A 16005-nucleotide genomic window follows, 5' to 3' on the forward strand; every position below is an offset into this window, starting at 1 on the left:
AGTTAAATTAAAATATTAAATATCAACTAAAGAGTTGCAGAAGCATCTTATTTAAGACACAAACTGATCCGCTGACAGCTGTAAACACGAAAAAAATGTTTACCAACAATTAACCATCATAAATTCGATAAAAAGGAAAAAAAGATTAAAAATCAAATGTGCCCGATCTTCCACTCAACCGACTATGCTCACCTTTCGTCAGAATTTTTGTTTCTACCTAAACTAACTATTTCAGGTGTGGCCCGTTGGAAAAACGAAATTTTTTTTTATTTTGAACCACCCTAATATATTATATATAATAACGATTTTTAACGACAAAAATGATTGGCGAAATCGCGCCGATCCGATAAAGAAAATGCTATATAGAGCACCTATTGATCATTATATTGCACAACTTAAATAGTTAAATATACAATACAAGATGGTAGAGATTGATATAAACTATATCAAATTAGTGATAATAATACGCTATATGTAGAGAAAACATACGTACATATATAATAATAATGATAACGATAGAATTAAAAATTCTTAAAAGTATACATAAAAACAAAAGAAACAGAAAAAAATGCCTCTGGTCGTTAATTTATCAACATAATACTACAACATTGTATACGCGACATTTTTCATATCGCGAATTTCGTTCATGCTGTTCAATCCGCAGCTTAAGTACGGCCGAGCATTAAAATTCCTGATACGAAGATGATAAGTTAATAGGCGAACGAACAAACGGACGTACGTCTTATATGAATCATCGATAATGACACTGTCAAAGTCTTTTATCACCAGAAAACTCGTGATTCGTAAAAACATACAAGCTCGTGCTTAATTAAAGTTCACTGTGTATCGCCTCGGTTGTCACCCTGACTTCTTCTTCGTGAAAATCGCTGCAGTCGACCGGGTGCTTGGCCTGAAAATGAACAAAGAATCCCGGAATCAACTCACACCGTCAATTCGAAATTAATGTGGATAACCATTGGAACCAATCAGTTTCCCCAACTTACAAAGCAACGTTCGCTTTCGCTGACCGCCGCGTAAAGAGTCCAGAAATTTTGGCCTATTCTGTTGCTGAGGAACCAAGCGGCCGGGTAACTCGCGAACCTTGTTAGTCCTTGACGAAGCGTCGGTGACGGTTCCTTGTCCTTTTCGTTGATGACGCAGAGAATGTGGGCTGCACACTCTGGCCTTTTCGTGCCCCACTTGTAGGCTCGGTATACCTGAGGAAGTAAAATTTTGCTAACTAGTATCTCGACCAAGTGGCGGGTATGTGGAGGCAGTGATTACAGTAGCAAGAAAATCGAGCTTGTCGTTCTTAATGAGAGATCATAAACAAGCTCACCTTTAGCAAGGGCTCGATGAAATCGTTGTTCATGGTGTTACTGAGCTTGTTGCTGAGCTCGTTGGCGTTTATGTGAGAGACGATGAATCCCTTCTGCGAAGCCAGACTGGTCAGTTCCTGAAAGTAGGCCAAAGCCGGCCTGACGTACTTTTGACTGTCTATCTTCATGTTGAGGAACCGTTTGGCCGTTGCGTCGGTAAGCCTGAAAGGAAGCATCGAATTTTAGAGAACGTAATAAGCTTGTGCCAAGTCAAATTCTGTTTGCAATACCAACCTGGACAGACTCTCCGCTGGCTTGGCAGGATCGAACATAGCGGACTTTGGGTATCCTTGGGACTTTAGGAACCCGTTTCCAACGTACTGAACGGTCGTGAGATACCGCTGTCGCGTGGCGGGGTCTGAAACGTGGGAAATCCAATCAGCAACGTAGTTCGTCAAGCTCCTGACCCACCGACGTCGAAAACTTGGATTCTCGAAGCTCTGGAATATCTTCTCGTACTGCAGACTACCGTCCTGGTTGGTCATTGTACCAACGATATTAGCCAGCCCGCTGTTTTTCCACAGAGTTTGTCCAAGCTCCGAGTTACTGAAAGAGGTAGGTTATCAGATTTTTGAAATTAAGAAAATTTCACCATTAACACTGAACAGAGACAGTCAAGCGAGCGGATGACCACCACTCCTCAAGATCAGTGTACATCTGCCTTGACGATTTCGATGCTTTAACATCCACCATGACTTCAGGTGACTTCACGTAACTTCACAAGACTCTGGGCGATTTCAACTGACTTGAAGCGACTTCATGATTTGACGGAAGTGACTCTGAATGACTTTACACGACTTTTTCTCACGGGGTGTACACCTGACTTCAGGAGTGGTTATCCTCTCGGAGTCGAGCCGCACCTAAAGTGTTCCCACATGATGTGAGCGTTCTCTAAGATCGGAGGCAGGAACCAGGAGTGTCCGGAATGGTCGTGCTTCTTGACACCGCTGCTGCCTCCGGCGGAACCATCGCCTCCAAAGTTCTGGAGCAGCATGGGTAGGAATCCCATGATACCCTCAGCGTTGGCGCCGGGATTGTCTCCCATGAACATGCTGGCCATGTTGACCATGGTCTCAAAGTCGAAGCCCCCGTTTCCCTCGCTTTCGGATTCTCGTCTGCTCCTCGATGCTCCTTTACCACTTTGCATGAAACTCTCGAGTACGCTGTTGACCAATGGATTACCTCCACCCCGGCCACCGGCACCGGCTAGAAGACTTCCGATACCGGACAAAATTTGACCGGCTCCGTTTCCGTTTCCACCTGCCAGCATCTCGTTCACCTTAAAATTTACAAGATTTGTGGTAAACAATCAACTGTCTTGTATACACATACATATGAAGTTTCATCAAGTTTATCGAATGAAAAATAGGCTATAGACGAGTAAGCACGCCGAAAGTGCCCCAACTCGAAATGGTTTCTGCAGGTGACCTATTGCGTTCGGTTTGTAAATGACTGACTCGTAACAAATTTCAGTCTTGTAACTCCATTTTACTCTGAGTTATCGTAAAAAAAAAAAAACGAGATGTTCAGTTTTTACGATATATTCGCTGTTCTTACTTGAAAAATTGTTAAAAAAATTGCAGATCCAATAGACATCTGAGCACATGTTGAGGATTTTTTTTACATTTTTCAGTAGTAAGCTCTACCTTCTAAACATTCAAGTTGCTGATTTCCGGTGGACTTAGAGAGATGCTGTGCAATTTTTTTTTTTTTTTTAAATTTTCTCCAAAGGTGCGTCATTGTTTGAAAAAATTGAAATCCAATATTTTTTACTATCTTATGAGCATGACTTCAAGATAATTTTTTTCCACATACAGGAGTAGCACAGATCACCAAAGTGTGTAATCAGTTTGAGAGAAATTTTCTCATTGAACGTTACATTCCCAAGTTTTTGAACATTAAACTCTGCAATACAATGCTTATTTTACGAGTTTAACTTGTGTTATTGTTTGCCGCCATTAGCATTTTATCAAGTCCCGTGAGATTTTACAGATTCAACTAAACCTCGAATGACGCGAATATAAGTTCATGGATATCAAACGTGTTTACAGAATTCATTGGAATCCGAACAGTGTTGTAAACGGCATAAATAACACAGCCGTAACTTTAGCGGCGAAAATTCCCGTTACCGAGATCGTGACTAAAAAGCGTCTAATTTGGCGACGATTTCGGTGTGAATCCTCACCTGCTTTCCGGCACCGGATTGCATGAAAGCACTTGCCATGCCTTGAAGTCCTCCGACAGTTTCCTTGTCGTTAAAAAGAGCCCGAGCAGCTTCGACCAATGCGGCCGCAGCATCGCCTTCGGAATCTTCTTCGCAGGATACGAGTCCTGCGCAGAGGAAGAATATCGCTATCCTGATGATCCGCATGGTGTAAAACTGAAACAAAAACTGAGGTCACAGACTCGTCTGGGTCGAAAGGCTCGGCGGAATCTCGAGTCGAGTTCGATACGCGAATTCCGATACCTAATTTGAAGTCAAAAAGAGCGGTTTGTGGTTTTTTAGAGGCCCGAAATCGACGTCTCGAAACCGCTCGCTGCTGGCGCTTCTCGTGTCTCAGGAAGTCGTTGAGCGATTCGAATTTTTACCGTTGTTATACGCGATAGCGGGACTCCAAGTGACGACAGAGCCGCTTACGAACCACGACTAACGACCGGCTAGGTTTGTTCTGACGGACGGCTAATTAATGCAGTATAATTTCGATGGAACTGCGCTGACGAAGTCAGGTTAGGCTTAGGTCAGGAATTAGCGCCGGCTCAAGATCGGCGCGTTATTGTGCGGCGGTTAAGCGGATATCAAATTCCCGGACCTGAAAGTCGAGTTAAAGGAAAAGGAGAGAAGAGAGAGAGAGAAAGAGAAAGATAGATGACGTTTTTTTCCCCCGAGAATATACGTTTCATGCGTCAATATGAAGCAACGGTATCTTCTTAGTCATATCCGAATTTTTTAGTCATTATAAAGTTCAGCTCGGGTGGGGTATAAAAATACGAATGACCAAAAAAATCGACGGGATGAAATACCGAAAGTCAAACTAGCGACGGGTAAAAACTCAGAAACACCATAGATACGAAAACTTGTCGAAAAGTAAAAATTGAGAACGCAAAAGTGTATAAATAAATTCATTTATTAATACCGAATTATTATTTATTTATTTTTTTTTTTTTTCGTTTTGGCAAAAAGGCAAAATGTCGATTTGCGAAAATACCGAACAGTCGAAAAGCGGACTTTTCTAATCTCAGACTCGTGCCTTTGTCGAAAATCTACGAATCCAAGTTTATAAATAACGACGCGAAAGGTCAAAATCCCGGAACCTCCCAAGTACAGAATGGCCAAAATTGGACTTTGACCTTAACCCGTTCGTTCAGCGCTATCGTGTTTAATATCCACCGACGTGTTTGTTTTTCTTTTTCTGACCTTTTGGTTTATAGAAATTTTATCCTACCATCATTATTTTATTACAATATCACCGTTAGCCCACAACGACCGATTTGGTATAAAGCGTATCGTGCATGCCTATTTTCTACTCCCAACATCACAGTGCTTACATTGTCTTCTCTCTGGCACTTCGCGGGCCTGAAACGTTCGGTCGAAGATTGCTGGTCATTCAAATCTAGACTGTACACTGACCCGCGCAACTCGACCCCGCGGGACTTGTCCGCACTCAAGGAAAAAACAAAACAAAACAAAAAAAAAAAAGGCGGAATGACTGATAAATGAATTTTTATGACGATTGTTAAAAAACCAACGGATCGAAGTCAGCATTATTTTTGTTTCTTTAGTGAATATACGAAACAGGTTACGAATTTTATGAATTTTACCATACAAACTGACATTTTTGTCAGTTTCAAAATTGTCGATTAATTCAAGAAATTTTCCAAACGAATATCGAATCGCATTGCGAAGAAGAAGAGTTGGAAATTTTTTACATTCTTGGATGATTCTCCGAAAGAAAAACTTTTGTTTACTTGAAAACGATTTCTTTAAAATTTTGTTTCGTACGAAATGGAGCAAAAGTCAATTAATAAAAAATTCTAAAATCCAGCAAACTGTCCAGAATCATAATAAAAGTTGACATCAGAATCGAGGCTTGAATCCTGAAAGAAATAATTCCGCTACGCGCCCGTCACTTTCATCTTAAACATAAATAATTGGCAAAAATTTTTTGGTAAAAATTAACGAACTTTTTTTTTACTCTGAGGGGATCCGCGAAAAAAAAGTAGTAGTAAAAAGAAATTAAGATGAATGTGCATCGACGCGACAGGCAATCTGTTACACGATGCTTGGACAGGTGAGATGAGTCGTATTCACATGATTCTAAACGACATCCATTCCCTGGGGATTTATTAAAAAAAATAATTGAATCGGCGCTGTAATCGAGATAAAAAACGTTGTTTTCACATAATTTTATGTCTTGTGTGGCTTGGAGTGTGATTGGCACGGATCAATTTGTTTTGCGATATTGTTGCAGTTGGAAAAAAAGTTAATGGGAAGTGATCGTGTGGGCCTTGGAGACGTGCATGCATTGTTAGACGCCAATGTAACGGTTCTCTACCAATGGCGAATTTAATGCGCACCAAATTCATCGGGTACGTGTCGATATGCGTGCTGACGATTATGTCGGTGTATAATATATTCCGATAAAGTTTCGAAGGACGACCTTTTAAAATTTATCCGACTATCTGTAGGTGCCTATTCAACTCGAAATTGTACATAATCGAACAACTCCGCGGTACTTATTAAGCCTGCATACGCTAATCTTGATTGCCCTGTCGAACGCGTAATTTTCGAAACAAGTTCTCGATGCACGTTGTGTAATTCATACCTACGAAGTTCTAATCATCTTCTGAAATAACAGTGTTGAAATAAATGAGGCCACGTGTGAGATGGAGAGAGAGAGAAAGAGAGAAACGGACGGGAGAATAATTGTATTGAAAGATCCATGGCGGGCAAAATAGTTTCTTTAGAAAATTATTGCCAAAAGCAAACTTTGCTAATGTTCGTAGATACGAGCCGTGAGAAAAGTGTGCGAAATATCTTTCTTGCGTATTTGCCAATCGAATATATACGACGCACGAACGTATTTTCGATACATCTAACGGTTGTTCCTCGTCCACTTCGAGTCTTGAAAAATAACGCTAATTGATTCGATGGTTGAACGTTCGCCAATTGTTCAGTTTTTCTTTTAGTTAGATAATAATTCGTAATCCTAGGATAATTTTTGATAAAACAAAAACGAGACTAATTATTGACGAGAATGATATTTTATTTATTTGTGTTCTATAGATTTATCTACCAAGTGGATTCTAACAAACTTCCATGACGGGAATGGTTGTCGGTGTGCGAAGTCAAAATGAAAACTTTAGGAACTGAAAAATGTGAAAATTGTATTTCTCTCATTTGTAAATTCGAGTATAACGAGGACGATTGGCTTACGTTTGCGTAGAGGTTATCGCAAATGCATTATGGGTAAGTGCACCCTTGTGTTAGCAGATAGCAAATACTAGTATTTCTGAAAAGTAACGTCGTTCAATAACCGGTTTCCTGTATGTATGAGTTCGTTAAAAATATAGTGCACAAAGAAAATTTCCTTATCGTTTGTCGGAATTTCTTTACCACGGCTCCAGGAGTAGGTTATGCGATATTCGAACAATTGTGTGTCATCAAAAAATACACCTTGCGGGGAAAAAAATAATTAATTACTTGCATTCAAGTTGAAATCGTTCCATAGACAGTTTTTATTGTAACGGTAAAACAAAATTTTATCGTATCACATAACTTGTGTTTGGTTATGCTAAATGAATTATTCAACAAGCCGTGTTCAAATAAAATTTATTTGCTCGAAACAAACTTGTACAAACATTTGTCCGAGTGTGGTTATTGAAACCGTTGCTTTGTCTTTTGCGAAACATATTTATATTATTTCTTTCACCGCTTCAGGTTATTTAATTTATCATTCACGTTTTTACTTTAAATATTGCTCAACAAAGTTCGTAAATATTATTCGAAAGACTTTTTGGTAACGTTACAGCGATTCGAGATATCAAGTTTTTTTCCTCCTTCAATAATTTACAAATCAGATTATACTCATTTTTTAACTACCCAATACAACGGTCATTTGTACACAGTGCAAAATTTTAGCTGCGCGAGCATCAATGAATATTTATCGATGATTAGAAGACTATCATTCATGCCCCTGTTCTGAATTGACTTCGATACACGACGTAAATTAATAGCTTTCGCGGATTTCTATATCTGCAGTTGAAACTCGATGTAATTTTTACGGTGACTAGAAGTAACGTTATCTTTTCAAGTGTTACACTAATTTATTAACCACATTTTCAATTCGATTTTGAAAAATAAAGAGGAAAAATATATTGAAAGAGTCCGGTATTTTCACGTCCTTGTATAATATCTTAAGCTTGAGTTCGCGGTTGATGAAGAAAGATTTACAAATTATTCCTGCTAAAATTTATCAATTCTGTCCACAAGACCAGAGAACTTGAAAAATCTTTCATATCTGCAGTTCAAATAATGAGCCGATGAATTCTCGAAGAGCTATGCAGTTTAGGTGCACTAACGAATTTATTTTATTGTTAATTCTACTTCACAATCTCTGTTAACAAACTGTTAACAACAAGAAGACTCAAAACACAGTGAAGACTTCCGAGAGTTTTACTGATTCTTTTTCGATTCCGTCTATCCAACGATCACTGTGATATCCTATGTTGCAACTTGATATTTCACACCGCAAACTTAGATCGTCGACCGACGATTCGTAGACCAGACCTGGTATACCTTATGAAAGTCAATTCTAACCCCTTGATGAATAGCCTGGGCAAGAATGCAGTTTGGTATTCACAGTGCCGTAATAGTAGTCCAACGGTTTAGGACAAGCAAATAGAAAATGGTATATTTTAACGAGGAATCCAAGCCTCCAGATCGTGGACTTACAAACGATCCGCGAGACAAAGATAAAGAAAAAACAAACCGTGTCACCACACTCGCAAAGGGCGAAAGACACTTTTGCATCGTTAGCAGAAATGTCACATTCCAGGTGCACGCGGGGACTTTGGACCGGACCCAGGCAAAGCGTCTCGCTGTGATTGCTGGCCATCCGGTACACATGAGCCACGAACAATTTTCACGCACCAAATGTCAGTGCATCCAGATTATCGCGAGACTTGAGATCCAGTCTGGCCTCTGATCGACATGTGGCGCGACTTGCTCGGTGATAACCCAACGATCAACTTACCATGAAATTTCAGGTGTTTCCTGGCACAATTTCCAAAAACGAATGATCGAACGAGCAGCAATTAATCACCCTTAATAACCGATGATCAGGACACTGTGTTACCTCCTCTATTGGGTATTTCTCATCTGTTTCGCACTGTGATTGTCGATGCACTCGAGGCAGACGAGACTAGCGCCGTGGCGATACTGACATTGAACGTGGCTCGAGCAACGGTACTTACCAGCCTACCTGGGCCCCGTAGGTATGTACCTGATGCCCAGGTTCCAGCTCTCCGAGACTCTGACGGTCGGTTCTCTCACGGCGTGAGTTTCGGACTCGCTTCTTAGGCGAGTCACTGACCCGATGAAAATTAGGGAACGGTCACTCTACTCTGCGCCGCCTCTACCTGCCTTCGATGACCATCGCGGCCAGCTACGCAAGGCACGCGCTTATTTAGTAAGAATGTGTAAATTTGTACCCGCAGTGACCGGCGCGAAATTAGCCAGAGAGAAAAAAGAGAGAAAAAGAGAAAGAGAGAGAGAGAGAGAGAAAGGCGTTTATTTAAGAATGTCCTGGAGTGGTGAGCCCCCTAGGGACAACTCCGGTGTACAATGAATGGTACTTACTCTCGATGATATGTATGAAAAAAAAATACATAAGAAATATAAACGTTTAAAAAAAATGTATAATAACTTTGAACTAAATATATAACTCATACTACTCTACCACAATACAAAATAGAGAACATAAGTAGAAAATAAAGGATATCAAAATATAAGGCATAAGTGCTTCTGATATAGTTGTAAGAATTTCTCAGACTGTTTAAATAATTTCGCAGTTTCGACTTCAGAGAGAGAGAGAGAAGGAAATCCATTGAAAGATCGCCGGAATTTCTTATACATAGTACCGTAGTATCGCATTCTTTGTCTCTTCGCTTACCGTTTCTTTATTCCGAATCAAGATCCATTTATACACCGATTACGCGTAACGTCTAGCGTAATTTGTGCAAGTTTAAAAAATATTCCGTTGAAATTAACACGTACCGACGTAAAGTTGATCTTTCAATTTCCTTACATTCACTGGTAGCGTGAATGACGTATTTGAGCAAATGTGTCAAACGGTGAATTTTCAACGATGTTAAAAACCTTAAAGCACTTTAAAACTGTTTATCAATTTTTATAGTTTGATAAATGCTAAGCGTCTGTTATTTACTTGGTTAAGGGATTAACGGTACAATGACTGCTCATCAGACGTCGCATGAGGCTAAATCTTCTCGCGACAAAGGGACTGGAACTGTGGTTAGGTCAGAATTTTCGACCGATCTGGAGCACGTCACGAACTTCTGAAGAGATATGATCAAGAGTTTCAAAAGGTACCTTACAATTAGAAGACACTTGTAGATAGGATCTGCGTATCTATTACCGTTTAAAAAACCGACCAATGAGACTAGACTAGGTAAAATTCATAACCAAACATCCATTCGTCGGATTCGCCTTGACCTCGATGGTATTGTAGCTATGAAATGCAAATGAGGAGTAATTTCATGGTCAGGTCTACTCATTACCCGGTCCTCTTTCTAGCAATAATCGTATCCTACACGAGAATTCGCGTTTGCGTAAATGAAGAGGGCGGATCATCAATGAATAAAAATGTGTCACTAGTCAGGTTAAAGTATGCATATCGGTGTCTATACATTGACGCTACTGGAATTCACTGGTCAGTTTTCAGTGGAAACTAATTGGACCGAATTCGAGTCGCGTACAAAATGACTTCATCATCGTACCCAGACAGTAGCAGCGTCATTTATTACTCGTCAGTTCCGTCATGATTCGTATAATAGGTGAGGAGACCATCGGGACTTGAGTCTCAGATGAGCATTGGGCAGTCGTCAATTTGAAAAGAACATAACTTGACAAACGTCATTCCGTTGGGAACAGTCACTGAACTATTTTCTTCATGACTGTCTTCGGTATCCACTATAATATTTTAAATCAAAGATATTCATTTTGAAAAAAGTTGAGTGGATAAGAATAACTGCCAGAATACTGTGATATTTGATGATAATATATCTTCTTCTTGAGTCTTTGCAGCTACTTTTGCCAAAAAGATAGTTTTTGACATGATCAAATTTCCACAGATTAATGTATCGGCAAGCTACATACGCCGCTTTCGTTGCAAAAACATGACGAAACTGCAGATCTTTATAGCGAGTCACATCAATATACTTCCTTTTTTTTTACAATTTTGTGGGATTCATATACGCTGCCTTTGTAACGCAGTTTGCAAAAAGACGGTTTTTGTCTTCTGTCATACGACGAGAATTTTCAGAATAACGGGTATCTCGAAATACAGATTGTGTCCGGATGAAATTTCATTCTAAACCTGTAACCCTAATAAGAATGGATCAAAGCCATTAATTATAACGTGCGACTCGATAATTCAACAATAGTATTACTCACATGCGGTAAACAATCGTATTAATCATCCTACTCACACTCAGGATCATTGAACTCTGCAAGATCATTATCATGCATTGGTCACGAAAAGTACCGATTAATCTCTTCCCGAGAATCGTTCTGCCGACATAAACACTGAAATGAAGAAAAAAAGTAAAGATGTTCGAGCAGACTTCTGTTCGGTTGGAAACCTAATAAATCATTACGTGACGGTTGAGTGCATTTCACTCGTGTCTGAAGAGGTTAGCCACGGTAATTTTAATCGTAGTTTCAATCAGCAATTATATTACTTTTACTAGCAGCCAGGAACGAATTATTCATAACCGAAACTGGGTTAGGATTCGTATGAGGACTCCTGGCACAAAAACGCGATAAAACAATCGCGATATTGGAAAAACCGGTTCGACTGACGTGCATTGAATTATGAACTCGTAATAATCGATCGGCTTCTGTAGAATTGCGATAATTAACTAAGGCATCCGGTTTTTGCTCAGCCTTATCACCCGAAGCGTATATTTACAGGGTTGCAATCGTTGTTTTGTAATCACGTATGCGTAACGAGAGCCCGTCAATCGTTGCGATCCATTCCAACTCCAATCGCGCATACGGCATTGCAGATGTAATCTGTCGACACTTTCGCTGACTGGGCAGTGATGGAACAGTATTCGTATAAATAAAAATCAGCTGCCTCGGGAGAATAAAAAAAAAAAAAAAAAAAAAACAGAATTAAAAAGTAGAAACCATAACGTAATCAAGACTCATCAATTTCTTTCGACCATTATCGTGCGACGAGTTGTTGACTGTTGGAACGGATATTGTGATTTCCAATCGTTACTCAATACGCGCAAATGGAATGTTTTTTAATGCTGGGTAGAATCATGAATATAAGGGACATGTCACTGGATGTATGGAGGGTTCGTTGCGCGGCGTGGGATTGATGGGAAGTCTATATGAACAGCGTTCGAGCCATCGATCCTTTGAAATCTGATTGAATAATGTACGTATGATCGACTATCCTCTGTGGGGCTTTGATCAATGACTGACACAGACACGCTTTAACCGTAACATCCTTATCTCTCAGCCTCTGTGTCTCGGTAAAGGCATTGCAAAGCGTGAAGCACCATCCGTTTAGCATCTGCCAGTCGTCTTGAAGCAGGACATTATACCTCGTAACTTCAGTCGACTGTGAAACAATAATAATCTTTGCGAGTAATCGTGAGAGAGAACCGTTATACTTTGCACGTTATTTGAGATGGGAAAAAAATTAAAAATGTATCGGCGCGATATTTAAAACACGGAAAAGTATTTTATTACTACTATACTTATATTATTACATCCCTCAAAAAGCACCATACACGGTAAAAAAGTCTTGCGGCATGTACGTTAAAGTGGAAACTACCAACAAAAAATTTACTTTGCAATTTGGAAACTACCAAAATTGCAATAACATTCAAACAAGTACCAGCAATAATGCTAACTAAAGCCGAGCAATTTTTGACATAAAAAGTTTGTTTTTCCAAGAACTATTCAATACAATGATACTCTGCCTTCCAACTTGATATTTAACACCTCCAAGTTGGATCGTTGACCAAGAATTCGTAGAGCAGACCTCGCATACTTTATTAAGGTCATTTCTAATTCCCTCCAAGTATTTGCCCCTTGATGAATGGACTGGGTAAGAATACTAATCCAGTTTGGTATGCACAGTGCCGTAATAGTAGTCCAACGGTTTAGGACAAACACATAGATAATCGTATATTTTAACGAGGAATCCAAGCCTCCAGATCGTGGGCTTACAAACGATCCACGAGACAAAGAGAAAGATAAAACAAACCGTGTCACCACACTCGCAAAGAGCGAAAGACACTTTTGCATCGTTAGCAGAAATGTCACATTCCAGGTGCACGCGGGGACTTTGGACCGGACCCAGGCAAAGCGTCTCGCTGTGATTGCTGGCCATCCGGTATACATGAGCCACGAACAATTTTCACACACCAAATGTCAGTGCATCCAGATTATCGCGAGACTTGAGATCCAGTCTGGCCTCTGATCCACATGTGGCGCGACTTGCTCGGTGATAACCCAACGATCAACTTACCATGAAATTTCAGGTATTTTCTGGCACAATTTCCAAAAACGAATGATTGAACGAGCAGCCATTAATCACCCTAATAACCGATGATCAGGACACTGTGTTACCTCCTCTATTGGGTATATCTCATCTGTTGCACTCTATGAATATGGATGCACTCGAGACAAACGAGTATCGTGGTGATACTAACATTAAATGTAGCTCGAGCAACGGTATTTACCAGCCTACCTGTGGATTCCGTAGGCACAATGTACCCGATGCCCAAGTTCCATGTCCCCGAAACTCTGAAAGCATGATCAAGAGTTTCACAATGCGTCTGACAACCAGATGGCACTTGCAGATAGCACCCGAGCGACTGTTACCTTGTAAAAAACCGATCAGCAAGTCTAAACGCGACGTGTGAACCACCCGATGGTAAGATCTACACCCAAACATCCAGTCGACGGATTTGCTTTGACCTCGACCGTATTGTACCTATAAAATGCAAATGAAGAGTAATTTCATGGTTGAGTCTATTCATTACCCGATCCTCTTTCTAGCGATAATCGCATCCTATACGAGAATTCGCGATTGGGTAAACGAAGAGGGCGGATCGGCAGTGAATAAAGAATGTGTCGGTAGTCAGGTTGAAATATGCATATCAGTGACTATAAATTGACGATATTTGAATTAACTGGTCAGTTTTCAGAGAAAATTAATTGGAGAAAATTGAAGTTTGATACAAAATGACTTTATCGTTGAACCCTGACAGTAGCAGCGTCACCATAACGATGTACAAATATAATTTGTCATTTCTTGGCGTTTGGCCCTTTCAAAAGAAGGGAATACGTTACACGATCCACTTGGGACTTATCCTTCTTACTCAGGTAATATTTTATCATCTCCATTACCACCGAGATGTAAACGACAGCCCAATGTTCCCAGGTGACGTTGGCCATACCAGAGTACATCGATTTGGCACTGAACATTGGAGACGTGGACAAAACGATCGAGAATCTCACCTGCGTCGTCACGGTGAACATGGTGATCGTCAAGCTGATCATTATGCATATTCACAGGGACAGTATGGTTTCGTGCGTGAATTTGGTGGTGGCTGATTGGGACAGGATTCAAAGCGCCGAGGCTCGCAGGACGATGAAGAGACACCGATCTTGGAGCAAGGCTGTCTTTCTCGCCGCGATGTCCTTGCTGTACGTCAGTTATGCCATGTACATTGTCCTGGCGGTTACCGTGACGGCTACATCCAACTGCAGTGGAAGTAACGCGAATGGATCGTGCAAAATGCTTCCGATTCGAGCTAATTACCTGGTCAACACCGATTTATCACCGCTATACGAAATCGTTGTAGTCCTGCAGAGTGTCCAGGGAATGATCACATGCACTGCGAACTACGGAGTTGATACCTTTATGTTTTTCCTTACGATGCACGTTTGTGGACAGTTGGAAATTCTTCAGATTAATTTGCGCCGCTTCGTGTCAGCAGATGCTCCTCGGCCTAACATTTTAGATGCAAGAATTTTTCGAAAGAAGATACGCATCTTAAGCGAACGTCACTGCGAACTAGTTGATTTTTCCTTACATATCGAGGAAACTTTAAACGTCATCATACTTGGACTATTACTCTTCAGTTCCGTCCTGATCTGTCTAATAGGTGAGGAGACCATGGGAACTTGAGCCTTGGATGAACAGTTGTCAATTTGATGAGAACGTAACTTGACAAACGTTATTCCATTGGAAACAGCCACTAAACTGTTTTCTTCATATCTGTCTTCGGTATCCACCATAATATTTTAATTCAAAGATAGTCATTTTGAGAAAAGTTGAGCGGATAAGAATAACTGTTAGAATGCTGTGCTGTTTGATGATAACAGATTTTCTTCTCGAGTCCTTGCAGCTACTTTTGCCAAAAACATAGTTTTTCCTGATCGGTAACTAGCTGGAAAGCGATAAGATGGTGACTATGTTTCGTGTGAAGTAAAAAGTTCGATTTAACGAAGTTCTCGTTTTCAGGGTTCCGGTTCATTTTGAGCGTTGAAAACGGAGATCTGTTTGGTGCAGGAAAGTACATGTCGTACCTGACTGCGATACTGGGGCAGTTGTTCCTCTACTGCTTCGCCGGTGACTACCTTCAGAGTCAGAGTCTCGGCCTGGCTTCCGCAGCCTACGAAACTCACTGGTACAACTTGCCCCCAGATATTGCCCGCGACCTTCTCTTCGCGATGATTCGCGCCAAGAACCCGTTACGTATATCGGCGGGAAAATTCTTCTTCATGACACTCGAGAGTTTCAAGGTCATCTTGAAAACTTCAGCGTCTTACTTGTCCCTCCTCCGCGTTATCGTCGAACGATCTGCTTACAAGCCGAAATACTTCTGACGCCGGTATTGCACTTGCAAGATTGTACTGGGCGATTGTTTCTTATCCTCGTAGTCCCGTGAATTACAGTAATCTGAACACAGTGTATTGCAAGTGATTGTAATTGATTAGTGTAGAAGATAAAACACAAGTACATTACGTCAGGTTGATATTATTTAATAAACATTTCAAAATCGAGTCATAGTTATAGCACCCAAGTGTTTCTCGTCTTATAAGTTTTGGAAAACTTGTTTCTTCTTGTTTGATAATTGTCAAATATTTTATGCAACACTTAAACTGTGGAAAACGTGCCTTTTTTTTCTTTATCGAGAAAATTACCCTCAGATACTACACAAAGAACATTGATTTTCAGTTCTGTAGATACGAAGTTCTGCTAATCGTTTCTATAGTTATAGATCTAAAGTTTTGATTCAACTTTCCGAAACTAAAAACTATCGAGCTTCTTCAAAACTGTCCACCAACTGGTATTCA

General features: G+C 40.4%; 2 protein-coding genes across 15 annotated transcripts; one reads left to right on the forward strand and one right to left on the reverse strand.

Moving 5' to 3' along the window:
* Window positions 1-363: 363 nt before the first annotated feature.
* Window positions 364-11464, reverse strand: LOC124215696 (uncharacterized). 5 transcript variants are annotated; one of them, XM_046619379.2, is made up of 8 exons: window positions 11274-11464; window positions 11106-11202; window positions 3565-3759; window positions 2240-2658; window positions 1614-1925; window positions 1340-1541; window positions 1005-1217; window positions 364-910 (listed from the first exon to the last, which is right to left on the reverse strand). In XM_046619379.2, the coding sequence occupies exons 1-8, from the start codon at window positions 11288-11290 to the stop codon at window positions 830-832; spliced, it is 1536 nt and encodes a 511-aa protein (XP_046475335.1). In that variant the 5' UTR covers window positions 11291-11464; the 3' UTR covers window positions 364-829. The 5 variants fall into 5 exon arrangements, with proteins under 5 accessions (XP_046475335.1, XP_046475339.1, XP_046475336.1 ...); XM_046619383.2 differs by lacking the exons at window positions 11106-11202; window positions 11274-11464 and adding an exon at window positions 8853-8980; XM_046619380.2 differs by lacking the exons at window positions 11106-11202; window positions 11274-11464 and adding an exon at window positions 8633-8825.
* Window positions 11465-11622: 158 nt separating this feature from the next.
* LOC124215697 (odorant receptor 13a-like) lies at window positions 11623-15828 on the forward strand. Of its 10 annotated transcripts, none has more exons than XM_046619387.2 (6): window positions 11623-12064; window positions 12968-13573; window positions 13699-13772; window positions 13841-14025; window positions 14084-14810; window positions 15170-15828. In XM_046619387.2, the coding sequence occupies exons 4-6, from the start codon at window positions 13885-13887 to the stop codon at window positions 15532-15534; spliced, it is 1233 nt and encodes a 410-aa protein (XP_046475343.1). In that variant the 5' UTR covers window positions 11623-12064; window positions 12968-13573; window positions 13699-13772; window positions 13841-13884; the 3' UTR covers window positions 15535-15828. The 10 variants fall into 10 exon arrangements, with proteins under 10 accessions (XP_046475343.1, XP_046475344.1, XP_046475347.1 ...); XM_046619388.2 differs by having other exon boundaries at window positions 12968-13178; window positions 13254-13573; window positions 13699-14025; XM_046619391.2 differs by having other exon boundaries at window positions 12968-13178; window positions 13403-13573; window positions 13699-14025.
* Window positions 15829-16005: the final 177 nt, after the last annotated feature.

This window comes from Neodiprion pinetum, chromosome 3 (genome assembly GCF_021155775.2).
Source record: "Neodiprion pinetum isolate iyNeoPine1 chromosome 3, iyNeoPine1.2, whole genome shotgun sequence".
Lineage (NCBI taxonomy): Eukaryota > Metazoa > Arthropoda > Insecta > Hymenoptera > Diprionidae > Neodiprion > Neodiprion pinetum.

What these genes read in the sequence shown, in the direction of transcription:
- LOC124215696 (XM_069134453.1), bottom strand. Translation starts at nt 8,494, where the DNA reads ATGGCCAGCAATCACAGCGAGACGCTTTGCCTGGGTCCGGTCCAAAGT. An exon ending in TTTGCGAGTGTGGTGACACG is followed by an intron (nt 3,760 to 8,368) that starts GTTTGTTTTTTC and finishes TTTTTGTTTCAG; the next exon opens with TTTTACACCATGCGGATCAT. An exon ending in TCATCGAGCCCTTGCTAAAG is followed by an intron (nt 1,218 to 1,339) that starts GTGAGCTTGTTT and finishes TTACTTCCTCAG; the next exon opens with GTATACCGAGCCTACAAGTG.
- LOC124215697 (XM_046619384.2), top strand. Translation starts at nt 13,885, where the DNA reads ATGACTTTATCGTTGAACCCTGACAGTAGCAGCGTCACCATAACGATG. An exon ending in GACTTATCCTTCTTACTCAG is followed by an intron (nt 14,026 to 14,083) that starts GTAATATTTTAT and finishes CAATGTTCCCAG; the next exon opens with GTGACGTTGGCCATACCAGA. An exon ending in CGTCCTGATCTGTCTAATAG is followed by an intron (nt 14,811 to 15,169) that starts GTGAGGAGACCA and finishes TCTCGTTTTCAG; the next exon opens with GGTTCCGGTTCATTTTGAGC.